Source organism: Thunnus albacares, chromosome 13 (genome assembly GCF_914725855.1).
Source record: "Thunnus albacares chromosome 13, fThuAlb1.1, whole genome shotgun sequence".
NCBI classification, from domain to species: domain Eukaryota; kingdom Metazoa; phylum Chordata; class Actinopteri; order Scombriformes; family Scombridae; genus Thunnus; species Thunnus albacares.
Genome location: NC_058118.1, coordinates 10,932,696 through 10,954,226, shown reverse-complemented (window position 1 = coordinate 10,954,226; position 21,531 = coordinate 10,932,696). Strand labels below are relative to the sequence as shown.

The 21,531-nt window shown below is 39.3% G+C and overlaps 1 protein-coding gene across 2 annotated transcripts; it reads right to left on the bottom strand.

The window, feature by feature from the left end:
• Positions 1-513: 513 nt before the first annotated feature.
• pld2 (phospholipase D2) lies at positions 514-21,417 on the bottom strand. 2 transcript variants are annotated; one of them, XM_044370626.1, is made up of 24 exons: positions 21,219-21,417; positions 15,857-16,010; positions 15,605-15,732; positions 13,814-13,956; positions 13,569-13,662; positions 12,931-12,996; positions 12,782-12,840; positions 12,430-12,675; positions 12,182-12,325; positions 11,997-12,080; positions 11,822-11,900; positions 11,585-11,695; positions 11,259-11,468; positions 10,961-11,117; positions 10,736-10,854; positions 10,176-10,289; positions 6,597-6,701; positions 6,001-6,089; positions 5,573-5,686; positions 5,120-5,166; positions 4,687-4,821; positions 3,904-4,057; positions 3,404-3,521; positions 514-3,262 (listed from the first exon to the last, which is right to left on the bottom strand). In XM_044370626.1, the coding sequence occupies exons 2-24, from the start codon at positions 15,987-15,989 to the stop codon at positions 3,038-3,040; spliced, it is 2,874 nt and encodes a 957-aa protein (XP_044226561.1). In that variant the 5' UTR covers positions 15,990-16,010; positions 21,219-21,417; the 3' UTR covers positions 514-3,037. The 2 variants fall into 2 exon arrangements, with proteins under 2 accessions (XP_044226561.1, XP_044226562.1); XM_044370627.1 differs by having other exon boundaries at positions 15,857-16,005.
• Between the last annotated feature and the right edge of the window lie 114 nt (positions 21,418-21,531).

Below are 21,531 nucleotides of genomic sequence, written 5' to 3'. Positions count from 1 at the left end.
TTACTTGATCCAATAATATAAAGATAACAAAACAGCAAATAGCTCCACAGAAATAGTGATACCAGTGGATTACAGAAGCTATCAAGATCACCATTTCGTACAGTATTACATTTTAGATTTCCCCCCCTCATAGGTTTTCACTTGCAAAGTGTTAGGATTTGTCTCTAGATGTTTCAGTAGTTTCTATGGTATATTTCTGGCTGTGGAAGGCAATATTTGATAAACACACATCTAGACAGTAGGCTTTTGTCTAGATTATAGGAACATCATGAATGATATGATGGTTGTCTATGCAGTATTAGACAAATAGCAGACATGCCATAACATAAAGAATAGCTTCATTTTTATATTCAAATATTAAATTCTCTCTAAATATGTTTATATATTTACATTTATCAAAAGAACAAATACACAGCATGTATATATTATATAAAAATAGTACATGGGAAGTTTGCCATGTGATACTAATACTTATTTTAGGTGAAGTAAAAGTAAATATTCACGTTGAAAGTCTGTAGAAAAAACAAGTTTATTGAGGAAACAAGAATAGTTACACATTTTAAAGTACAAGTTGTAAACTGTACTTATGAGTAACAATGTATTGTCTCTGCCCCTGAGTGTTAGTAACCTATACATCAGAAACTCTAAGGTAAAATAATAACCTCGGACTACAGATTTGCATTAACAAATGTCTCCACATAGTGACTGGTAGGGATAATAGTTTTATTAGTTTCTATGAGTCATGTATTCATAAAAATGTATTGGTAATGCTGGCTATTAGTCCAATAAAAACAATAAAAATAAAATTCATGATAGAAACAATCTAAGGTCACTTCTCAGTATTATTATAAAATTTTCAGGAATCTTGAAACAAAGAATACCACTCAAGGCAACCATTCTGTGCTGTATAGAGAGACTAGTGAATATCCAGCTTCTAGTAGTGTGCAAGGGCTTGCAGTGGCATTTTAATATTTTCCGAAGGAAAGTGGGAATAGTTCTGAAGCCAGCAATGGATCATTTCTAAAAACAGATGGATTAACTGGCTCTTCTGCAAAAGGTGCCTCATGTAGTGCGAGGCGGCGTTCACGTGGGACACTTGTCATCTGTCACATTCACAGACAAGGTTGCACTGAAGCCACCTACAGCAGGTAGTGTTGACTTGTGTCTCGAATGCTCATGAAGCAGTCTGTACAGTATCAGTGGCTCTGTTATAGGCTCAACAAGTGTCCACTTTTTTGACTTGCATCAATCAATCAATCAGTGACATCCGTTAACATACAGGTCTCCTTAAAATACATGGGTGAGGAATATAAAAGATAAAGTCCAAAGCTCCATAAACCTTGATATGATATAGATTTACAGAAGCACTGAAAAAACTTGGCCAGACTGTGTATCATGGGAGGAACCTTCAAACATGTAAAAATTCTCTCAGCAACATTGCTTTACCCAAGTGTTCAAAATCAAGTTATTTCAGTCCAATGATGCGTAGAAATATCATCTCCCCCCCCCTTAACTTAGTCAAACTCCTTTCTTGTCACTTTCCTGCAGCTATGGAAGCATGCTTATCATTTTGTTATTGCGTAAAAACAACTCGAGCCCTGTTTGTCTACATTCAGAAGGCAACATCTACATTCTGTTGAATTATTACATCATCTCTCCAAATCTGTCAATGCAATATTTCAAACGAAGTATAGTTGCCTGTCTACATTCATCTAGTGCGAGACTTTTCCAGATTACTCAACAGTAGTCACTAAAGGGAATTAACAGGTTTTAAGAGAATAACTGACATGATTGTATATCAAACAAAACCTAAAAATCTTTGCAGTTTAAGATTAAAAATAGTACTTCATGATGCTCCAGACATGGGAATTGCACTCAGTTACAGTGTTAAAATTAATGCACCAACACAAATGCGTTGTGCATGCAAATGATCATAGGGTAGACACGCAAGACATGAATGGCACGTGGACACAGAATGGTGGAGCCCACATGAAAATAACTGAAAACCGCATTGTTCAAACAATCTGTGTCTCTGCATCACAGTTTTCTCTGAGTCAAGTGGATGGTGGAATGTTCTGTTCTGGACTACTGACAACATGGTGAAATAATAATTCACTTGGTTGTCATGGTGACTTAAAAAAAAAAACGCAACAATTAACAGTAAATCAACCTAGCACCCTTTAATTATCTTGTCCTCCTTCTCCTTTTCTCTCAGTTTTCCCACCTGATTGTTTATCTAAAAATATTAAAATGACTTTGCTTCCGCAGAAATTGACAGTCTCCATTCGACATATTACCTTCTATTTTCTGGTCCACCATCCAAATTTAGTAAGTTATCCCTCTTATCAGTACTCTCCCCTTTTCTGCCCTATCCAGTCTTTATTTCAGCTACGATCCAGTCATCTCTTTATATCCGTCACCATAACAACCACAAATGTTCTGACAGATTTGCTGGCACTGCAGTGAGAGGTGAAGCCTCAGAGGGAGAGAGTGAGAGGTAGAGAGAGAGAGAGAGAGAGCGAGAGACAGAAACAGAGCCACCCACCCACCCAAAAACCTTGCACCAATAAATGTACACTATGTTCCCAGATCATGTGAGATGCTTGATTTCCAATACAACCTTGCAATCCTCTCCTGACTCATACATTAATTTATGTGTGTTTTGTACCACCGCCAGCCCTGCGGTTCTGATTGCATTGTAGAAGTTATGAAGCAGCTGCTGCCATCATGAACAAACTGGCCCGTAAAAGGTTAATCTACTGCTCTTACAGGTTATCAATTATCATAGAATCTGCTTTTCAGTGGTTATGTTCAGGCCTGCCCATCGTCAGTCAAATAGACAATATAAAAAGCATTAGTGGTTAACAAATAATTTGTGCTAAGGTGATGTCTTTCCCTCGCTATTGAACCGCCAGTCCTGTGGCTATTTTAGTCTACTGTGCTGAACATTAGCTGGGTTAAAACCACATGGAGGAGCATGTGGTACAGCTTTAGCTGTTAGTAGTAGTGTAGTGGTCTGATCTGGGCTGAGCTGCGTTTATGTCCACAGCCCTACAGGAGCCATGCCCTCTTTAGTGCCCAGTGGAGGCAGCAGGTTCTCCTCACACAAGAACTTCAGGGGGAAGTGGACCAGCAGCCCCCGAATGGCCTTCAGCTCTTCTATGGCCTGCTCAGGGTCTGAGTCATAGAGGCGCTCCTTCTTGGAATACTCCTTCAGCTCACAGCTGTTGTGGACTTCGTTGCAGGGCAGGCATCGGAAGACCTGTATCACAGCAGTACAGAGCAGCCACAGAGACAAAAGGAGAGGTCAGAAAACAGAAACGTTGCTATTGTAAAGAATAGAAAGTTAAAGATAATATGTCATCGCATAATCTGTAATACACTGTCTTTGGCTTATGTATACCTTGTCATAAATGGTGGCATTCAGTTGGGCAGCTGAATTCCAGACCAAGAAGAAGAACTCATCACTGACTGGGTCGTCAATGCTGATACTAGTGTCTGAAGTAGCTCCAACAAGAACACTGGTAGGGAAAAAAAGATATAGTTCAGAAAGCACAGTGCATTCAAACAATAGCCAGTTTCTGTCTATGCACTTTTTTAGAGTAGTTTGTCATAATAGTGTTTCAAAATTCCTGAGGAAGAATGAAACTTAAGGTTTTTCATTAGGAGAATTACTACAATGTTTGGCCACAATTGTCACCTGAAATGATTTGCTTATAAACCAGGAAATACATACTGTATGTGACATTCGGTGGCTGTTGTTTCCCAAAACATAGAAAATTCAGCTAAATAATGATAGTCGTGACAGACGATGAGACGGTTGCTGAACTCCCTTTAAAAACCAGCTCACCTCTAGAGGTCGTGGCCATACAGAATTTCAGGAGCTACAGGTTTTGTCCTGACCTGAAACACTCTTTGCGCAGAGCGAGTGTGAGGGGTCCTGCCTGGTACTCCTCCCCTCCCATGATGGACGGGACCCTCTCTTCATCTTCCACAAACACTGCCAACTCACTGTCCCTGCTTCCCAGCATGCTGCGGTCATTGATGTTGGCTGATCCTGGAACAAAAATGGGGAAAAAAGACATTTACAATCTGTCCTTTAGAAAGTATTCTTCAGAATGAGTGCTGTTTTTCAGGCTTCTGTGTAAGTATATTTATAGTTCAGAAATGGATTTTAAATGATGAATGTTATAGGTAAGTATCATCAGGTCCTATCATACCATCTACTGCATTATTTTATCAGACTTACACTAACAGTGGTCAGTTGTGGAACGAAACAAAGTGGAACTCAAAGATAATAAATCACATGTTCTAGGAGAAGAAATTCAACCTTCGCAAACAAAACACTTTCTTTGAGGTTTCACCATTTTAACCTGGTTTAACATGAAAAATAACATTTTTAGGCTACTGAAACACTTCTGAATCCCAAATTAATGAATACATTTCCATATATTCGTTTACATTCCCACTTAGTTTTTACCATGGTCAGATAATTCAAGTGGAAAGTGTAAAATACATTAAAATCCACATGTAAAAATATTTTAACAGAAGCCAGGACTTCTGTCACATATTTGGATTTCGATGAAAGGAGATTACTGATTAGCTCTTTTGCCATAAAGCTCCACAATGACTCAAGGTCAAAGTGATGCTCTGTCTGTGAATGAGTTTGCGCTGGTGGTGACTCACCAATTATATAGCAGCGGTCATCAGCAATGAGGGTCTTGCTGTGAACATAGATGAGCTCTGTGACAAGTGAGTTGGAGAGCTGGGAATGTGTTCTCAGGCCGCAGATTGTGATGTACTCCATCCACTGGTCCTCAACTGGGGGGCAGACCAGAATCACATTATTGACCAGAGATAATGTACAAATTCAGTGATGATTTATTAAGAAAATCTCTTAGACATATCGATGCTTAAAAAGGGTTTCAAAAGAAGACAAACAACTGAAGGATGAAAATAGAGACAGACTGGGCAGATACCTAGTACCAGTAGCTTCAGTTTAAAGGAGCAACACAAGGAGAAAGAAAGAGAAACATGTTAGGAAGAAACAAGTGGATTTTTGTGATGTCAGGTGGACTTTTGAGTTGAAACAAAAGCAGACAAGTGACAGAAAACTCACCTTCAGCAAGTCTTGACAGGATGGACTGCTCCCCTCGGCATATAGTCCTGAGACATTCAAAGTTAACTAAAATGAGGCACTTAACACAACATAGGACAATAGTAACAATGATATCTTAGAAAACAGTGACTTCTGGGCATAACATTCACAGTAGGCTGATAAATAAATGCAAGTGAGATCTCAGTGATACTGCAACACTGTGTTCAGGCAATAACAGGCTGACTAGGCTCATGATGTATTATCATTTACTTAATGCTTTAAGTTGATAAACCACTCTGTTATAATGATAAAAGAAAAAGCAAAGTAGTCTTTCCAGTTGCACTTAAGGTTGACAGAAATCCCTCACTCACACCTCAGACTATTAAAACAACATCCCATCACCATAATAAACTACATAGTAATGATTTAATGATCGTATCCACTTTTATTTAAAAGGGGGTGGGGGGCTCTCACCTGTAAGTAAAGTGCAGAATAGCTTGAATGGCATTTCCACCTCCTGCACTGATGTCTCCCTCAAATCCAGGAAGTAGAGGAATCACCACAAACACTCTGTACTTCTTCTGCTCCCTGCAATAAGACACAATTTCAACACGTACATTGTCAACAAGTGTACTCTTTAAACAAGTGGACTATTCCTTTCATATTTATATTTTATTTCATGATTTGTTTCACTTGAAAAAATATTGTATTTCACTGATATTTTCCACCGTTATTGTTTAATAATGTAAAATATGTATGGCAAATGGGTTATCGGTTATCAAGGTGAATGCTGAAATGTACTCTTCTGTGTTGTGCTCCACTTTGCACAGATTTCATAAAATGTTGCTTTGTAACTTCAAACTAAGTTGTTAGTTTGTTGGAGTTGTTACAGTTGGCCAGACCTGTGTGCACGCAGGATTCTGTTCACAATAGCATCACCGATCCCATTATGGACCGTCTTCCCATCGGCACAGCTGATGAAGAACTGGTTCTAAGGGCAGAGAAAAAGCAGATGGTGGCTCGGTATGAGGGGAGCGCTGAAACAGGTAGGTATCTGGCAGGGAAGGGACTCATGAAACCTTATGAATAGGCACACATTGGCTTCAAAATCCTTCAGTGGCATGTGAAACGAATGTGTCAAATATTGTGTAATCCAATAGAATCACGTGCCAAAACAAAAATAAATATCTTTCAAACATCAGATGTTATTTTATACAAAATAGAACCCATTCTTATGTGATACTACTAAAACTATTTAGGTCACAGTGACATTTTTTGCCATGATGGCTGCCCTTTTTTTTGTATCACTGCCATCATGAGGAAGCATTTGGGAACCCAACGCAGAACAAGCTTAAATAATTTTGACAGTCTTCGTTTAAAATGTTGAGTTGTAAAATAAATTAACATATAATTAAATGTGTAGACATTACATTAAGTTCAGTCACTGTGCTATGAGGTACATATTTGTCTGTAAATAGTTAGGACATTCCTGCAATACCTCGATGTAGATGTAATGCTCGCTGTTCTCAATGGTGTGGATGTAGGCGTTGAGGATCGAGCTCTCACAGGTTCCAGTTGACCAGCGATCAGCAGAGCGTAACACCTGAGGAAATGACATGTAAAAACTTGAAAACTTTCCCTGTCACTGGCTATGCAGCAGAATTCCTTATAGTATTTTCTCTACACATTTCAGCTGAAAGATGCAGATTTTTTTCTATTACTGAACTACTTTCTGCCATTTTTTTCCCCTAAGGTATGCGCCCTACAATCCTACAATAAAACAAATGTCTTCTTAGTTTTACAGACCATTAACATCATAGAATTAGTCTAGACATCTAAGAGTTGTTGTATCAAAAATAACCTTCATTTGAATTTGATAGAAGAAGTGACAACTGAATCTGCTGCATTTATTTTTGTGATAATTTAAGTTTGTGGTGCACTGAGATTGCTCTTTGTTAGTTAGACACAGAGTTCCACAAGGTTCTGTGCTTGGACCAATGCAATTCACCTTATGTATGCTTCCTTTGGGTAATATTATTAAGAAGCACTCCATTAACTTTCATTGTTATGCAGATGATACCCAATTATATTTATCAATGAAGCCAGATGAAACCAATCAGTTAACTAAACTCCAAGCATGCCTTAAGGACATCAAGACCTGGATGACCTGCAGTTTTCTGTTACTAAACTCAGACAAAATTGAGTTTATTATGCTTGGCCCTAAACATCTAAGAAACACATTATCTAATGATATTACTCTACTCTAGATGGCATTGCCTTGGCCTCCAGCACCACCATAAGGAATCTGGGAGTTATCTTTGATGAAGAGACGTCCTTCAACTCCCACATAAATTTCAAATTTGAAGGACTTTTCAAGGACTTTTTTTCACCTATCAGATTGCAAAAATCAGGCACATTCTGACTCAAAAAGATGCAGAAAAACTAGTCCATGCATTTATTACTTCAAGGCTGCATTATTGCAACTCTTGAAATTATTGCAAAACTAGAAAAAGAGATCACATTTTTTCCATTTTAGCTTCTCTGCATTGGCTTCCTGTAAAATCCAGAATAGAATTTAAAATCTTTCTCCTCACCTACAAAGCCCTTAATGGTCAGGCACCATCATATCCTAAAGAGTTCATAGTACCCTATTAGCCCACTAGAACATTGTGTCCAAAAGTAGAATGGGGGGCAGAGCCTTCAACTATCAGGCTCCTCTCGTCTGGAACCATCTTCCAGTTTGGGTCTGGGAGGCAGACACCATCTCTACATTTAAGAGTAGGATTAAAACTTGTCTTTTTGATAAAGCTTATAGTTAGGACCAGCTCAGGCTTGCCCTGGACCAGCCGGGGGACTTCCCATGATGCTCTGAGCTCCTCTCTCGTCCTCTCCCTCTCCATATGTATGCATTCCTGTCCCATTAATGCATCTTACTATCTCGGCATCTTCTCTCTCCCATAGTTTTGTGCTTTCTTGTCTCTCCCCTCTCTCCTCCTGTTGCTTTCGCTATTTCTGCCTCCGGAGCTGTAGAAGCTGGATCTGTGATTGCAAGCCACTCACTGCTTCCATAATCCTGCTCAACACCCTCTGCTACAATTATTATTATTAGTTTTGTTTTTTTTAATTATTCTTATTACACATCTCTATGTGGAACTTGCATTGAGCTTTTCTCTCTCTTTTTCTCTCTCCCCCTCCCCACTCTTTTTTTCTCTCAACCCAACCAGTCCAGGCAGATGGCCGCCCACCCAGAGACCAGTTCTGCTTGAGGTTTCTTCCCATTAAAGGGGAATTTTTCCTTTCCACTGTCACCAAGTGCTTGCTCATGGGGGAATGTTGGGACCTGCTCTATATTAAAAGTGCCCTGAGATAACTTCTGTTATGATTTGGTGCTATAGAAATATAATTGACTTGACTTGACTAGCTCTAACACTTACACAAAGAGGGAGAAAACCTGTTGTAGCTCTAGCACAGTATGTGACAGCTGAGGCAGTGTCTCTGACACCTGAATAAGGGAGCAGCAACACCTGATAGGAAAGCTGCAGCATAATGGAGAGCAAGGGTTAAGGTTATGGGCCACTGCCCATAATACAGCACACAGCAAAAGCTATTATTATCCAACACTCACTGTCTCAATACTTCAGAACCGAAGCATATGATGTTGAGTGGGAATAACATTGCTGATAGTAAGAAAGTATGTGGGGACCATACACGCCAAAAATGTTTCTTACCTGTGATATACACTATTTTACTTGTTTACATAGGTTTGTCTCACACAACAACAGAAACTCTCAAACATACAATTCACACTTTGAACTACAATTCAAACATGACATTAATGATGAATTAGCAGACTGCAGAATCATTTTCTCTAACCTAAAATTTTGCTGATACATGACCAATAATTGGGCTTTTTATATTTCATATATATATATAATTTTTGCTTTTATTGGACAGTTGGCAGCAGAGAGGCAGACAGGAAACAAGGGGAGAGAGAGATGACATGCAACAAAGGTCCCTGGCTAGAATCGAACCAGGGACGTTGCAATTATGTTGCATGCACAGTAACCATTCGGCTACCAGGGCGCTCCATATTTAATGTATTCTTAATGATAGTGTTTTTCATCATCTAGACCACATTTCCCATGAAGCCTGTTGCAAATATAACGCTTCCACTTGTTCTCCCTCTCTGTCCTTGGCATCACTCTGAGTGCATTTGTTTTCTCTGGCTTTACTCAACAGGATAAACATGTTGGAAGTGATTTTGTTCCACAGGCTTTACTCTTGTTCCACCATCTGCCGCTGCAAAAAAAAACAAACTCTAAATACTTGAGCTGCATTTTAAAGGCTAGAACAGAGACTCTTTGTTGTACTGGAAAAACATCCATCTGATTTCCTGCTAGATGTGACTTGGTGTCACACAATGTAAAATGCAGGGTAGAAATCAGTTTGTCTTATTTGTTTACAGTTATTACAGTAATTGCGGTAACAAATTAATATGGAAGTGACCAGCAGCATAGGTTCTTATTTCAATGAAGACTATAGGAATCTAGTTTTTAACTTCTGTTCTTCCCATGATAGATCTTTAAAGGGCCTCTTTAAAGATCCCTGTAGTGCTTATGTCTTGTATGTCACAAATGTCCATTTCCCATATGTACATTAAGCCAAACTACAAATATTCTGTTTTTTCTGTGTTGACATCATGTGTGTAACTGAACAAAGGTTGATTTACAAGCCAGAACACAGAAAAGGTTTCTGGCTGGCTCCAGTGTGAAGCCCATCTCTGGTGCTCTCTTCAATCTTTGGTGAGCTTCTTTTACAAGTGGCCACTGTTCTCCAGCAGTCAGAGCTGTCACCCATGGTGAAAAGAAAAACAGCCCGATTTATCTGGAATGCTAATGTAGCGTTGGAACAGTCTTTCTAAAATACAGGAGAATGTATGGATGTGTGAAGGCCGCCCCATTAAATGGACAAACAAACCAGGCAGTGTTGTGACTTCCATGTGTGAGAGGGAATAAAGATACACTGTAACATTTTCAACATGCACTGATGTTGCACAGACACCGACATCATCACATACCTGCACTTTGGCTCTATTGGACCCCGGCACATTGAATGAGAGTGAGTCAGCAGTGCAGTGAGACTTGGGGAGAAGGTAGGGGTAGAAATCATCCTTGTACTTGTTTTTGAAGATCTAGAGATATGAAAATCAATCAAAGCTATAAATGTCACCTTCTTGTCAGACATATGAAGATTTCCTTCTAAGGCCCTCAGTTACATTCAGTTTATTTTACAACTTACTATTGGTCTTATTGATGTTGTGGCCAATAAACCCATAGGTTAGCATAACACTGTACTCATCTTCGTAGATAAGAATGTGGACAACACCCACATAAGAGTCCAATGGGGCCATGGCAATAAAAGTCTCAGATTTTTTAGTTCTACAAGCTCTACTTAAAGCCATCTGAAGCTTGTGTATCTGTAGACTTATTTATAAAGCTGTTTCCAGCAGAGCTGTCCCAGTCTCTAAAATAACAAGGATGTTTAAAATAATATGATAACTTATAGATATTTTGGCCACAACTGCAACAATAAAAGCCAGGTGCCTTTAAAAAGGCAGAACTTTCCTTTGAATCTGACCTTGGTAAAGTTCCAGCGCTGGATGAAGTGGCGGGCTACATCCCTGGCAGCTTTGCCATGAATAGCTGCAGACAGATCGCGCCACGGCATGCGAGGAACTTGAGTACGGTCGATGTTATCTGAAAAAATATAAAGAGCAATCCTTCCAGATCCCTGTTTAGAGACTCTCTGTATGTTTGCGTATGTGCATGTCTGTGATACTAAAAGGAGATTTAGATAATGTACCTTCAAAGGGTCTGTCAAGTTGGACCCAGTCTTTCCTGATGAAGTTGCTGTAGTCTTTGCCAAGCCATAGTTTAGTGTTGCCAATCAGATTCTCAGGGTCCTGCTCTGTTTGCTTATCTGGTTCAGATGGCTTTGGACCATCAGCCACACCATTGTCCTAGTTAACAAAGATATTAGTTTGTGTCTGCGGGTAGTGTGACATACTGAAAGCACACTGCCTCATGAACTACCGTGAACATATTTATTCTCAATTAGTGCCAATCAACAAGAAAATAAGATTGTGTCATCACATTCTTACTCCTGTATCTCCCTTTGGCTCCTCCTCTGCTTCACTGTTGGCCGCCTCTGTCAAACCAAGGTCAGTTAGCCTGTACTGGCTGTCATCCCACCTCCCGAACGCAAGGTCAATGCCTCCCACAAAGGCTACTGTTTGGTCAATAGCCACCATCTTTTCATGGTGAGCCCAAAGGAACACCACAGCCGACACATGGTCAGGATGTCTCATCACCTGTTGAACATCAAACAGATTAACATTTTTTTTTAAAAATGAGATGACGTCTCTGGTAACAGTTCTAATTGTGTGTCTGTCGCCTGTACACCAAATTATTCTGAGAGGTGACAGACCTTGATGTTTGGGTGCATATTCATAAGAGTCTTCTTGCTGTGCTCGCTATTGATGCCAAGTGCGAGCTCCACCTCTTTGTACAACAGAACACACACTTTGACTCCTTGTTCCTGCAGAGAAGGGTTCAAAGAGAAGTGATGCAATTTGAAAAAAAAAGGATGAACAAAGGTGATGTGAAATTTGAAAAATCATTTGGGAGTTTAAACAGAGAGGAACAAGACAGAGAGAATCCCTACTGCTTTGCGTTTGAGTATCTCATCCAGGCGCCAGTAATTTTCAGTCGCTGGTCTCTTCAGGAACACTTCAGGGCTGAGCCTGAGAGAAATATTTTAGTGGTATAATTACACGGACATTTTTAGCCGGTAAACTCAACTTTCTTCATCAGAAAATCCAGATCTTGCTGACACTTACCACCAGTCTGTGATGAAGATTTCCTCCTTGGCTTGTTCAAGAGCATCAGCCAGGTCTTCAAAGTAGTCTCTTCCATTCACATACCTTCAAATAACATCAATAAACCACAAACGTTTAGTAAATTAAGTCAGACTCTGAAGACGGACAGCTGTTGCAAATCTCAGACAGACTACACAGCAACTGACCATTTAGTGAGTGTGTTCTCCCGTGGCTGAGCGAACCCCTCAAAGCGTTGCACTTTGAGAAAGTCAGAGGTTTCCGCCAGCCGATTGATTTCATGACTCCACCAATGCGCTTGTCTATAGCTGCTGCATTTGATGACCAGACTCCTGAGGAAAAACAAACAGGCCACACACGTATCACAACATAACCCCAGACATAAAGATATGTATGTACGTACAGTTTATACGTGGCAAACACACAGCTGACTTACCGAGTGAAGTTCTCAAAGCAGACTCCGTATCTGGTGTCTGTATAAGCACGGCCTACTTTCACTTTGAATTCTGGGTCAAACAGCAATACAAAATTGATGTTGCCATGGTCTCGGTTCATATACATCAGGAAGGAGTCTTTCACCACCAGCCAGCGGCGTGACCAGCGGAAACAGAACTGATGATGGCCAATGCAGTTCAGGCCTTGGATCCGGTGACCCCCCGACCTCTTGAAGATGGGCCCCTCCCTGAGGAGAGATGACACATATTGCAAAATAAATCCCTGTAATACACTTAGTCATTTCCCCATTTTCTTTGTGTCTCCCTCACACATAAATAGTCTATTCTGCTTACAAGCCTTTGGGTCCGAGATCAGTGATGAAGGAGAGAGCACCGACAGAGAGGAACTCCAACTGAAACAAAGGCAAAGAGAGAATGCCATCATGCTACATGACATTCACTGTGTATCTGTGCTGTGAATGTCTGTGTTTCAAAGCTATTACCATGCTGTGGTCATTCCTACAGAAAGCGTTCTCCAGCAGACCATTCAGGTACTCCTCAAGGTATTTCTGCAATAGAAAAGTGATTCAATTTTAAAATGTGACTTGACAAACAACTGTCTGAGTCTTGTGCAAGTGAGTCACTGGAATTGCCTGAAACTGTATGAATTTTGTGAAATTGTCATTTTTGTTGTGTAGAGTTGGTTCATTTCAATAAATGTATCATATCACTTCTATTTTTTACAATAATTGTCTGGTGTGAAAACAATAAAAAGCTATTTTTTTCACACAAAAAAGTGGCATTCCCAAAACATATGCAATATTCACATGTGACAGTAGTAAAACATTTGAGACATTAGGCTGATAAGAGTGTAACAAAATCAATAAATACAAGGAATCAGCAAAGACCAACACAGTAAACACAGATTTTTCTTTTATATGTACCGTAGTTAATAGAGAACAACAATCTTCTTCATTAAATAAAATTAATTCGAAAATCTTGACACAACAACAATTCTGTGAGTGAAAAGTATCTGAATATTTATACCATTGTGTTCGCCATCAAGGACACATTATGTGTGGGTATTTCAAAGCATGTACTGTATACTTTATATGTGCTATCTGATTGGTTTGTTTGATACCATTTTGCTGGAGGTCCTTCTGGTCCGGTCATTCCCATGTAGGCTGGGCATTTCCTCTGACATGGCTCTCAGCTGCTGCCTGTCCTTTGCAAATCTTTGAGAGAAATTTGAATATTCAAAATGCTTAGTGCTTCAGAAATCTGACTGTAAAAACTCATAAAAAAAACATCACTCAGATTTTGAATGCACATCTCTCAGAGTGAGTTTGATTTGCATGATTAAGATAAACAGATTTGTACACTGACCTTCCCAGAGGCAGCAAATGAAGCATCATCTTGTGCTTGTAAAGATCTCGATGCAGCTCCTGGAAGTGCTTGTACTTCCTCTTCACCGTCCAGTGGAACTGGCCGTGTGTTAGCCACACCGTGTACAGGGTGCCTACACGGACCTGGTGAGACATTATTGAAATGATGCACATAAACATGATGGTATAAAATGACGAAAATCAAATACTGAAGACCAAATGTCACACTACTATTCATTAAATTTTCAATTAGTTATCCAAGTTGTGACACAAATTTGTATTTCATTAGTGACAAAGACTTACGTGTTTAAATGAATACTTTTTTAACAACCTGGATTTTATTTTCATATGCTTTGAGTATGTCACATTTTTGCTTCCTTTTTATCAGGTATGGTAACATTTTCCTCACAAAACAAGTAGGCAGAGCTTTACCTCAACATCCAATAGGGCAAGACACATAAGAGGTTAAGAAGAAAACTAAAGTTAACACACTCAAAATGTGGGTTATTATCATCCATTGCAATGCAATAGATCAAAGTTGAACCAAGAAGTAGCCCTTTCACATTTAATGGGCATGTACTCTGAACAGTTTGTGTAACACAATGTTCTTTTTGAGTTCATACAAGTAGTATTTGCTGAAAGGCATCTATTTGGACTTGGGAGTAAAAACAGCTAACGTGGATAGGAAAACAAAGGGAGAACATGCAAACTGACTGAGTCAGTCATATTTAACTCAGCTGTTACTAATAATCATTCATTTCTAAAAGGCATCATGCAACATGTTGTCCTTCTCTGGCTATGAACTGACTTATATAACAATATAAAGAAACTTGTGCTTTTTGACATAAATGCACATGCAGTACTGCAGTTTGAGTGGTTAAAAAAAGAGACTTGTGTAAAAGTAGATATGTCATTGGCAGTTATAAAGTGGGCTCCTGAAAACTAAAATATTTTGTTATATTAGGCCCCTCCAGAATAACCTGACATGCCAGATGGTTTGTTACACAGAACCATCTAAGAAGTTGTCCTTGGAAACTGTTTGGAAAAGGGCAGGCTCTTTCAAAAAAATAATTGGCAGGTGATTGGATGAACCATCTGTCTATCACCGTCTATCACCGTCTTACTTTGCAAGGCAAGCGCATAACTTGAAGCCTGACAAGATGGATTCTCGCATGATGTCGTGATTTCTTGAATCCAGCTGCCTCACAAGGTAACCTCCAGAGGACCCAGCAGTAGAGTAAACACCCACTTCCACAAACACTCTCAACACTGTGCTCACCTGTTCTACCCAAACATCGCATCTACACTTAAAATTATAATCAACATACACACAACAACTCACCATGTAATTTCAAGCCTATCTCTCTATCTGAACAACAGTAGGTTAATGCGACAGTTAAGCCCACTGGCTCAAAACAAAAGTTAAACCCACAGACAGACAGCATGGAAATAACCACACAATCATGGGACAGCTGACTGTTTAGAGTATTAACAGCCTGCTTGTGAGTTCAGAAAAAGAGTTAAATACTAACAGTTTTGCTATGACATGATGTCTGAATAGTAAAGTACATTCAAGTTGAACTTCACAGTGTCTCAGCCAGGCTGGAACATAAGATTGAAGTCAGATATTAAAAGGTGATCATGGGTGATCATGTTTCTAAGACGTTGCATAGGACGAAACCATTTGAACGTGGATATATGCACGGATTCACTTCAAGCTCATCAAAGCTTGCTATTAATACTTAGTCCTTTCAGCAACTACCAAAAGAGAACAAAAATTGAATGGATGTACCTTAGAGCGGGTGGTGTATTTCTCTGTGTTGTCCACCCTGCATGTGATAGGTACACCAGGCATTAGGTATGGTATACCCTCCTCCTTTATTTCCGGAAGATGATGCACCACAAGGAACGGACGGCCATCTATGTTTTGGAAGATTCGAATATGTCACTGAAATTTCTTCTGCTACAGCAATTAGAGTTGTTCAACAGACAGCTCATATCTTCTTAGATTAACATATCTTATAAAAGGAAGTGTTATTTTTACCACTGCTGGACATGAGGCCATCTATCTCGTCTGGACTCAGATTATGGAGGTCATGCGTGAAACGCCTTCTGCCCAGGTTTTGGACTGTTGTGCACTGAGCCACTGGCTCAATCACATCCTCTGGAGCGGCCATCGCACTGTTGTTGCAGCTGTTCTGGTGCAAAGACAAAAAGTGAAAAGAAAAGAGAGAGACTTACATTTATCATCTGGAGTTTGTGCAACTTCACACTTGTTAAATTCACACACTTGATGTAATAATTCGCAGTATTTCAAGGTCTAAAACAACAAAAAACAAAACAAAAAAGTGATTTAGTGTTCCACTACAGAGAAAAATGATGTTTTTTGGAGGCAGCAGCATAACTTACAACACAGTAACTCCACAGACTGAAAGCTTAAGACCTAATTTGCATTAATTGGATAAAATATCTGCCTTTGCATCAAAGTATAATTTATATCCATTTAAGGAATTAGCTTATATTGTCTCTAGAAATGGGTTCAAATCCAATGTCCAATAATAGATTCCATCCACAATAAATTGATATTGTCAATGCTTAGAGCACTTTGTGTGTGCCAGTGTAGCTATAGTTCAGAAAGCTATTAGCAACTCTCATCAACGTTTAGTCTCTACTGACAATTTGTTTACCTATTTGGTATGTTTTAAACCTAGTAACAAAAATTTGATTGCCGAAGTTATTAGAAATATTTGATTATCTGGAGCAATGCATTTGTAAACCATATGTCCCCAAGTAATGATCTGATTGAGTAAAAGACAATACTGCTAGTAAGAATTTGAGCACTAGTAAAATGGTTAATGGACTGCACTTATATAGCGCCTTTCTACTTTAACGGAAAAAGTGTTTTACAATTGTTGCTTCTCTTCACCCATTCACAGACACACACACCGATGGCAAGTTTATCAGTTTTGCTAATAGCAGTGGTTTCGGTTTGTATATATGAACTGCAACACCAACAGATGCAGCCAGAAACTCAGGGGTAGCAACAGTTGTTATTTATAAAATCAACAACCTTAGTAACAGTAACCAGTAGCAGCAGCAACAACAGTAGAAGTAGTAATAGTTAGTAAAAGCAGCAGCAGTACTTAAGGTAATGAAACAGTAGCAGCAATAGCAGCATTAGCTTTCAATGTAGCTTAACAGGACTCAGATGTCATAATACAGACATAATGTACACTATCCAGACTGATAGTGTAAGTATCTCAAAAGAAGAGTAGTTAGCGAAATAATCTGACAGTACAAGTGGGTTCTTGAAGTGAATCTAATCCTTGAGGAGAGCGACATGATCATGATCACACAGAAAGAGGCATTCAAGTACAATTATCACACCAGTCAACAACAGATGATGTAATGTCAGAAGTATCACTGTTAAAATGCTGAAAACAGAGAGCCCTCACACACCTCAGGCGTCTTGTGCTGTTTACCTGTGTATCAGGTCATCGACACATCGACTTACGAGATGTGTAGGACACAGCTACCGGCAACAGAGAAAAGGGTGTGTGTGTGTGTGTGTGTGTGTGTGTATGTGAACCCTTTTGTGTAGTGTGTGGGCCGGTGTCTTTGAATGGCTGAATGTTTCCTCGGCAACGAGGCAAAGGGGAGGGAGGGTGTGTGTAAGAGGGAGACAGAGAAAGAAGAGGGGGTAGGGTTAGGTGGGTGGGGTCGGGGGTAGGTTGGTAGTGTTTGGGAATGATAATGAGGATGAAATATCTAAGAACCACATCTAAAAACTAAAACATCTCAAAACTGAATAAATACTGCTGTTTATGGCAGCAAGGTTAAGTTAAAAAATAATAAAGTAAAGTTTATCTCCAATGTTTAATATTTTTGACTTCAATGAAAAACTACCTCCATGTGTTTAATTGTCAATTATCAACACATTAATTTGTGTATTTTTACAAATTACAGCATTATCTCTTTCTTTGCTGTGCCTCAACTAACATATACCACCTAAACTTCCTAATATCAGTGGTGGAGTTTTGGGTCTAGATGTGTGACACTTTGCCATTACATTAAATAACAGCCAGTCAATGAGATAAAGGTTGTGCCTGTCAAGTTGTGTAAGATCCACTATACAGTCACAAATATGTCAACCAACCAATGCTTTGCAGTGGTTAAAACCTACTGGAATTACATTTGCACATAAATTTCATGGTTCATTTCAACAAAATGCAATCGATTGATAACCTGTCCAGTGTTTCTCACCATCTGCCCACTGCATGCTGGAGAAGGCCACAGCCACACAGGGTCCTGAATAGGAGTTAGCAGGTAAAGACAGGAGTAATACTGAACACTGGATAGGGACATCACCTGCACTGTACAAGCTAAAGGCCATTGGCAGCACCTGACGTCTTGAGAAGTGGTAATAAATTAAAAAAAGACCAGATACATGACAACAGTGACACAGTCATCGTCATTTTAGGATCGTTCAACTTCCTAATAATTATTTTTGACACCTGTTGAACAGTGAACTATGATGACTTTCTTAACATTTGGAGGCTCTATTGGGTATTATGACAATATGTTCTTTAATTTCCAGATCATCACATCCCACTGGTTGTACAAAATATTTAAAAAAAACACTTTGAAGAACACTAATGAGAAAAATTCAAGTAAAAATTATAATCCCTTTCTGAAAGCTGTGTTAATTCACAAGTTATATTGTATTTGCTATAAAACTCATATAAAGGCCATTTCTACTTTGTCATTTCAAGAAGAGCTATTTCTGCACCCTTTCCATGCTTTTTTTGTTTCCACCCTGATCCTAGATCTTTTTTAAGCCATTCAGCCATCTTAGCTGGCATTAAAGCCTGTCATTTCAATTACTTCCAACTGTTTGTTGAGACAGATATGTTGGCAAAACAATGTTTTGCCAAATAAGCTCTTTGGTTTGATTTGACTTAAGACTTTTTTTCGCCTCTATTCACTCTTTATGCTGGCTCATACTTGCCACAAAGCATACATAATGTGTATTACATTACAGGTATGCATGAGAAAACTAAATACTGATCCAAAAATGCGGAACTGAGACCAATCTTATCACACACACATATTTTATGGAAATACATAATGATTACCCTTTAAAAGGCTTAGACGTCTATGGTTGACTTTACATGATTTTCTTCTTTTTTGTCTGTTGGAGTGAGAATTTGTCTACACTATTTACTCAGGTTTCCTACCTGTGAAATACTACACTACACCACCCATGTTCCTTTACAACATGAGCCAGATTGTCCAGAAGGGAGTGTTGTTACTGGGAGCCAAGGCAGATCTTACACACCAAGCAGTCATATGATCGTAAATCTGTGTGTGTGTGTGTGTGTGTCTATCAGCAGTCTTTGTTCTACAAACCCTTTGAACTTTGTGCCGTTTGTTGCCAAAGGATAGGTTCACAATTTTTCCAAGTCTGCTTTAAAACAGGTGCCCATATAAACATGGAAATAAGTTTGCTTTCTATAATCATCCCTCCTGTTCATGTCAGCCTTTGAGATCCCTTCCCATCCTAATGTGCTTCCAATATAAGTGTTGGGGGACTAAAACTATGTTCTGTGCAAAAATACGTTCCAAAGTTGATCTGAAGTTAATTTGAGGCTTCAGCAGTCTGAGTTATTAAAATGGGTTTATTCCAAAGTTACAGTCTTTTGTGTTCCTATCCCTCCACTGCAGCTCAACAAGGAAACACTGTCTGGAGAAACAGAGAGAGGGAATTTTATACTAAAACTGTTGGAACTTTATATAATTACTTGATTTTTATTAGATTTTTGCAAAAAACTAGGACTGTGGATTTTGCTCCCCATCAATAACATTGGATGCACATTATCTTTAAAGGAATCTTGTGATGGCCAGGATGATTACATCAAGAAAAACCTGTTTTTCAGTGTTCATATGGGCACCTGACTGTTGTTTTAAGACAAACTTGAAAATTGTGAACAAGCCCTTTGCATTGTACAGCACCTTGCAACTCTGGTTTTGAAAGGCGCTTTATAAATAAAGTTTACTTACTTAAAGCCAAAACCAATTCACACTGGGATTGTCTCAGTTTTCTTCAAACAAAAAACTTAAACTGTCAGAATGTTTTTTTTTTTCATTTTACTGCTGAATCAGTTAAAAGTCTCACCTTGCTGCAGTGATGGTGAGGTGTACTCTAGGTGTGGTCAGTACATCTCTACATCACTGCTGGTTGTGGTTACAGGTGAAACACAGCACACCTCTGACCACTCTCTACATACTGCAACAGTCTTTTAACCAGAAGAGATCAGTGAAAGGCTTTCCAGGTAAAGTTATTGCTTATTGAAAGCCTAGGTTGCACAGTGGATATATCAGAATATAATCTGATCCATTCATTTCTTCTTGAAGTGCATAACTATCTTAAATTACAAAATATTAAGAAGCTAAAGAAACTGCACCCAAGAAAGTTTCTGTCTGTTTGCAACTTTAGGAGCAGCAAGGTGCAAGCAGTATAATATTGATTGTCAACAAATAAGCTTTCGCCTACACTAATATTTGTCCTCTGCTCCAGGGGAAAGTTGTGTGTTTGCATATTTTTTGCATAATTTACCAGGTCTTCAGAAACAATTTGCACGGGATGTTTTTTTATTTAAGCATGAGCAAAATATAGACCGACCGTAGCAACAGACTGAGAAACGTGCAACCAAATGACAGGATCTGAACACCTACACAACTGTGCTGAGTCAACTCTCGCCTCCGCTGGTTCCCATCGGATTTCCCCAAAAATCCGGTGCATCGTGTGCCCTGAAAATAGCCGTCATTGCTGACTGATTCATCTTTTAACCACATTTTTCTTACCCATCACACTCACCTGACACAAGGAGCACGCTCTCTAATGTGTTTTATAATACAATCTTGCTGGAGAACACGCACTTTTGCCACAGATTTAGGAGTTGATGCGAGTTTGGATGAACTACAGCTCAATCAGAATAAGTTTTCTTTAACGTACGCCAGAATCTACAAGGTCTTTATTGGGTTTCACACCACATTGCTATAGTTGTTAGTCTATTTAACACTCCGGATATCAAAGTTACTGTGGGTGTAGAGACTGAAAATGCTGAAGGCGAAGTTTTGTCGTCTCCACCCATTCCCCATGGCTTCCCACAGCATTCCTCAAAGAAATTCAATTTACGAAAAGTACGCTTCAAATGTCAGCTGACGACAGCGCCAAGTGCCAACCGTAACCGCAAATCACACCGACGAGACAGATGTTTGTTATCATCCCTCTTCGGTGGTGTGAAATCTGCAGCTGGACAATTTCAATCGGCAACGCAGCGACACAATTCAGACAGACAGGAGTGAAAAATGCGTCCAGCTGAGGCCCAACGTCAAATACTTACTCTCCGTTCAAATACAGCCACGGCTCAGCACACACAGCTACTCCACATGTGGGGCAAGGACATGAAACATATACTCAGATTAAAAGTGATGTTTCATCGTTTCCCGGCCAGCCAGCCAGTTGTTTTCTTAGAGGAGGGTTAATTTCTATTCCCCCTGTAGGTGATGTACACTTAAGTCCCTCCCATCGGATGTCCAGCTCAACATGGAGGAGGAATAGAAAATTAAATATTAGAAATGTGGATTTGTCACACGGGACAGGTGATACCAGGCATACCTTATGCTCTGCTACTCTTTTTTTACATGACTTTGTCG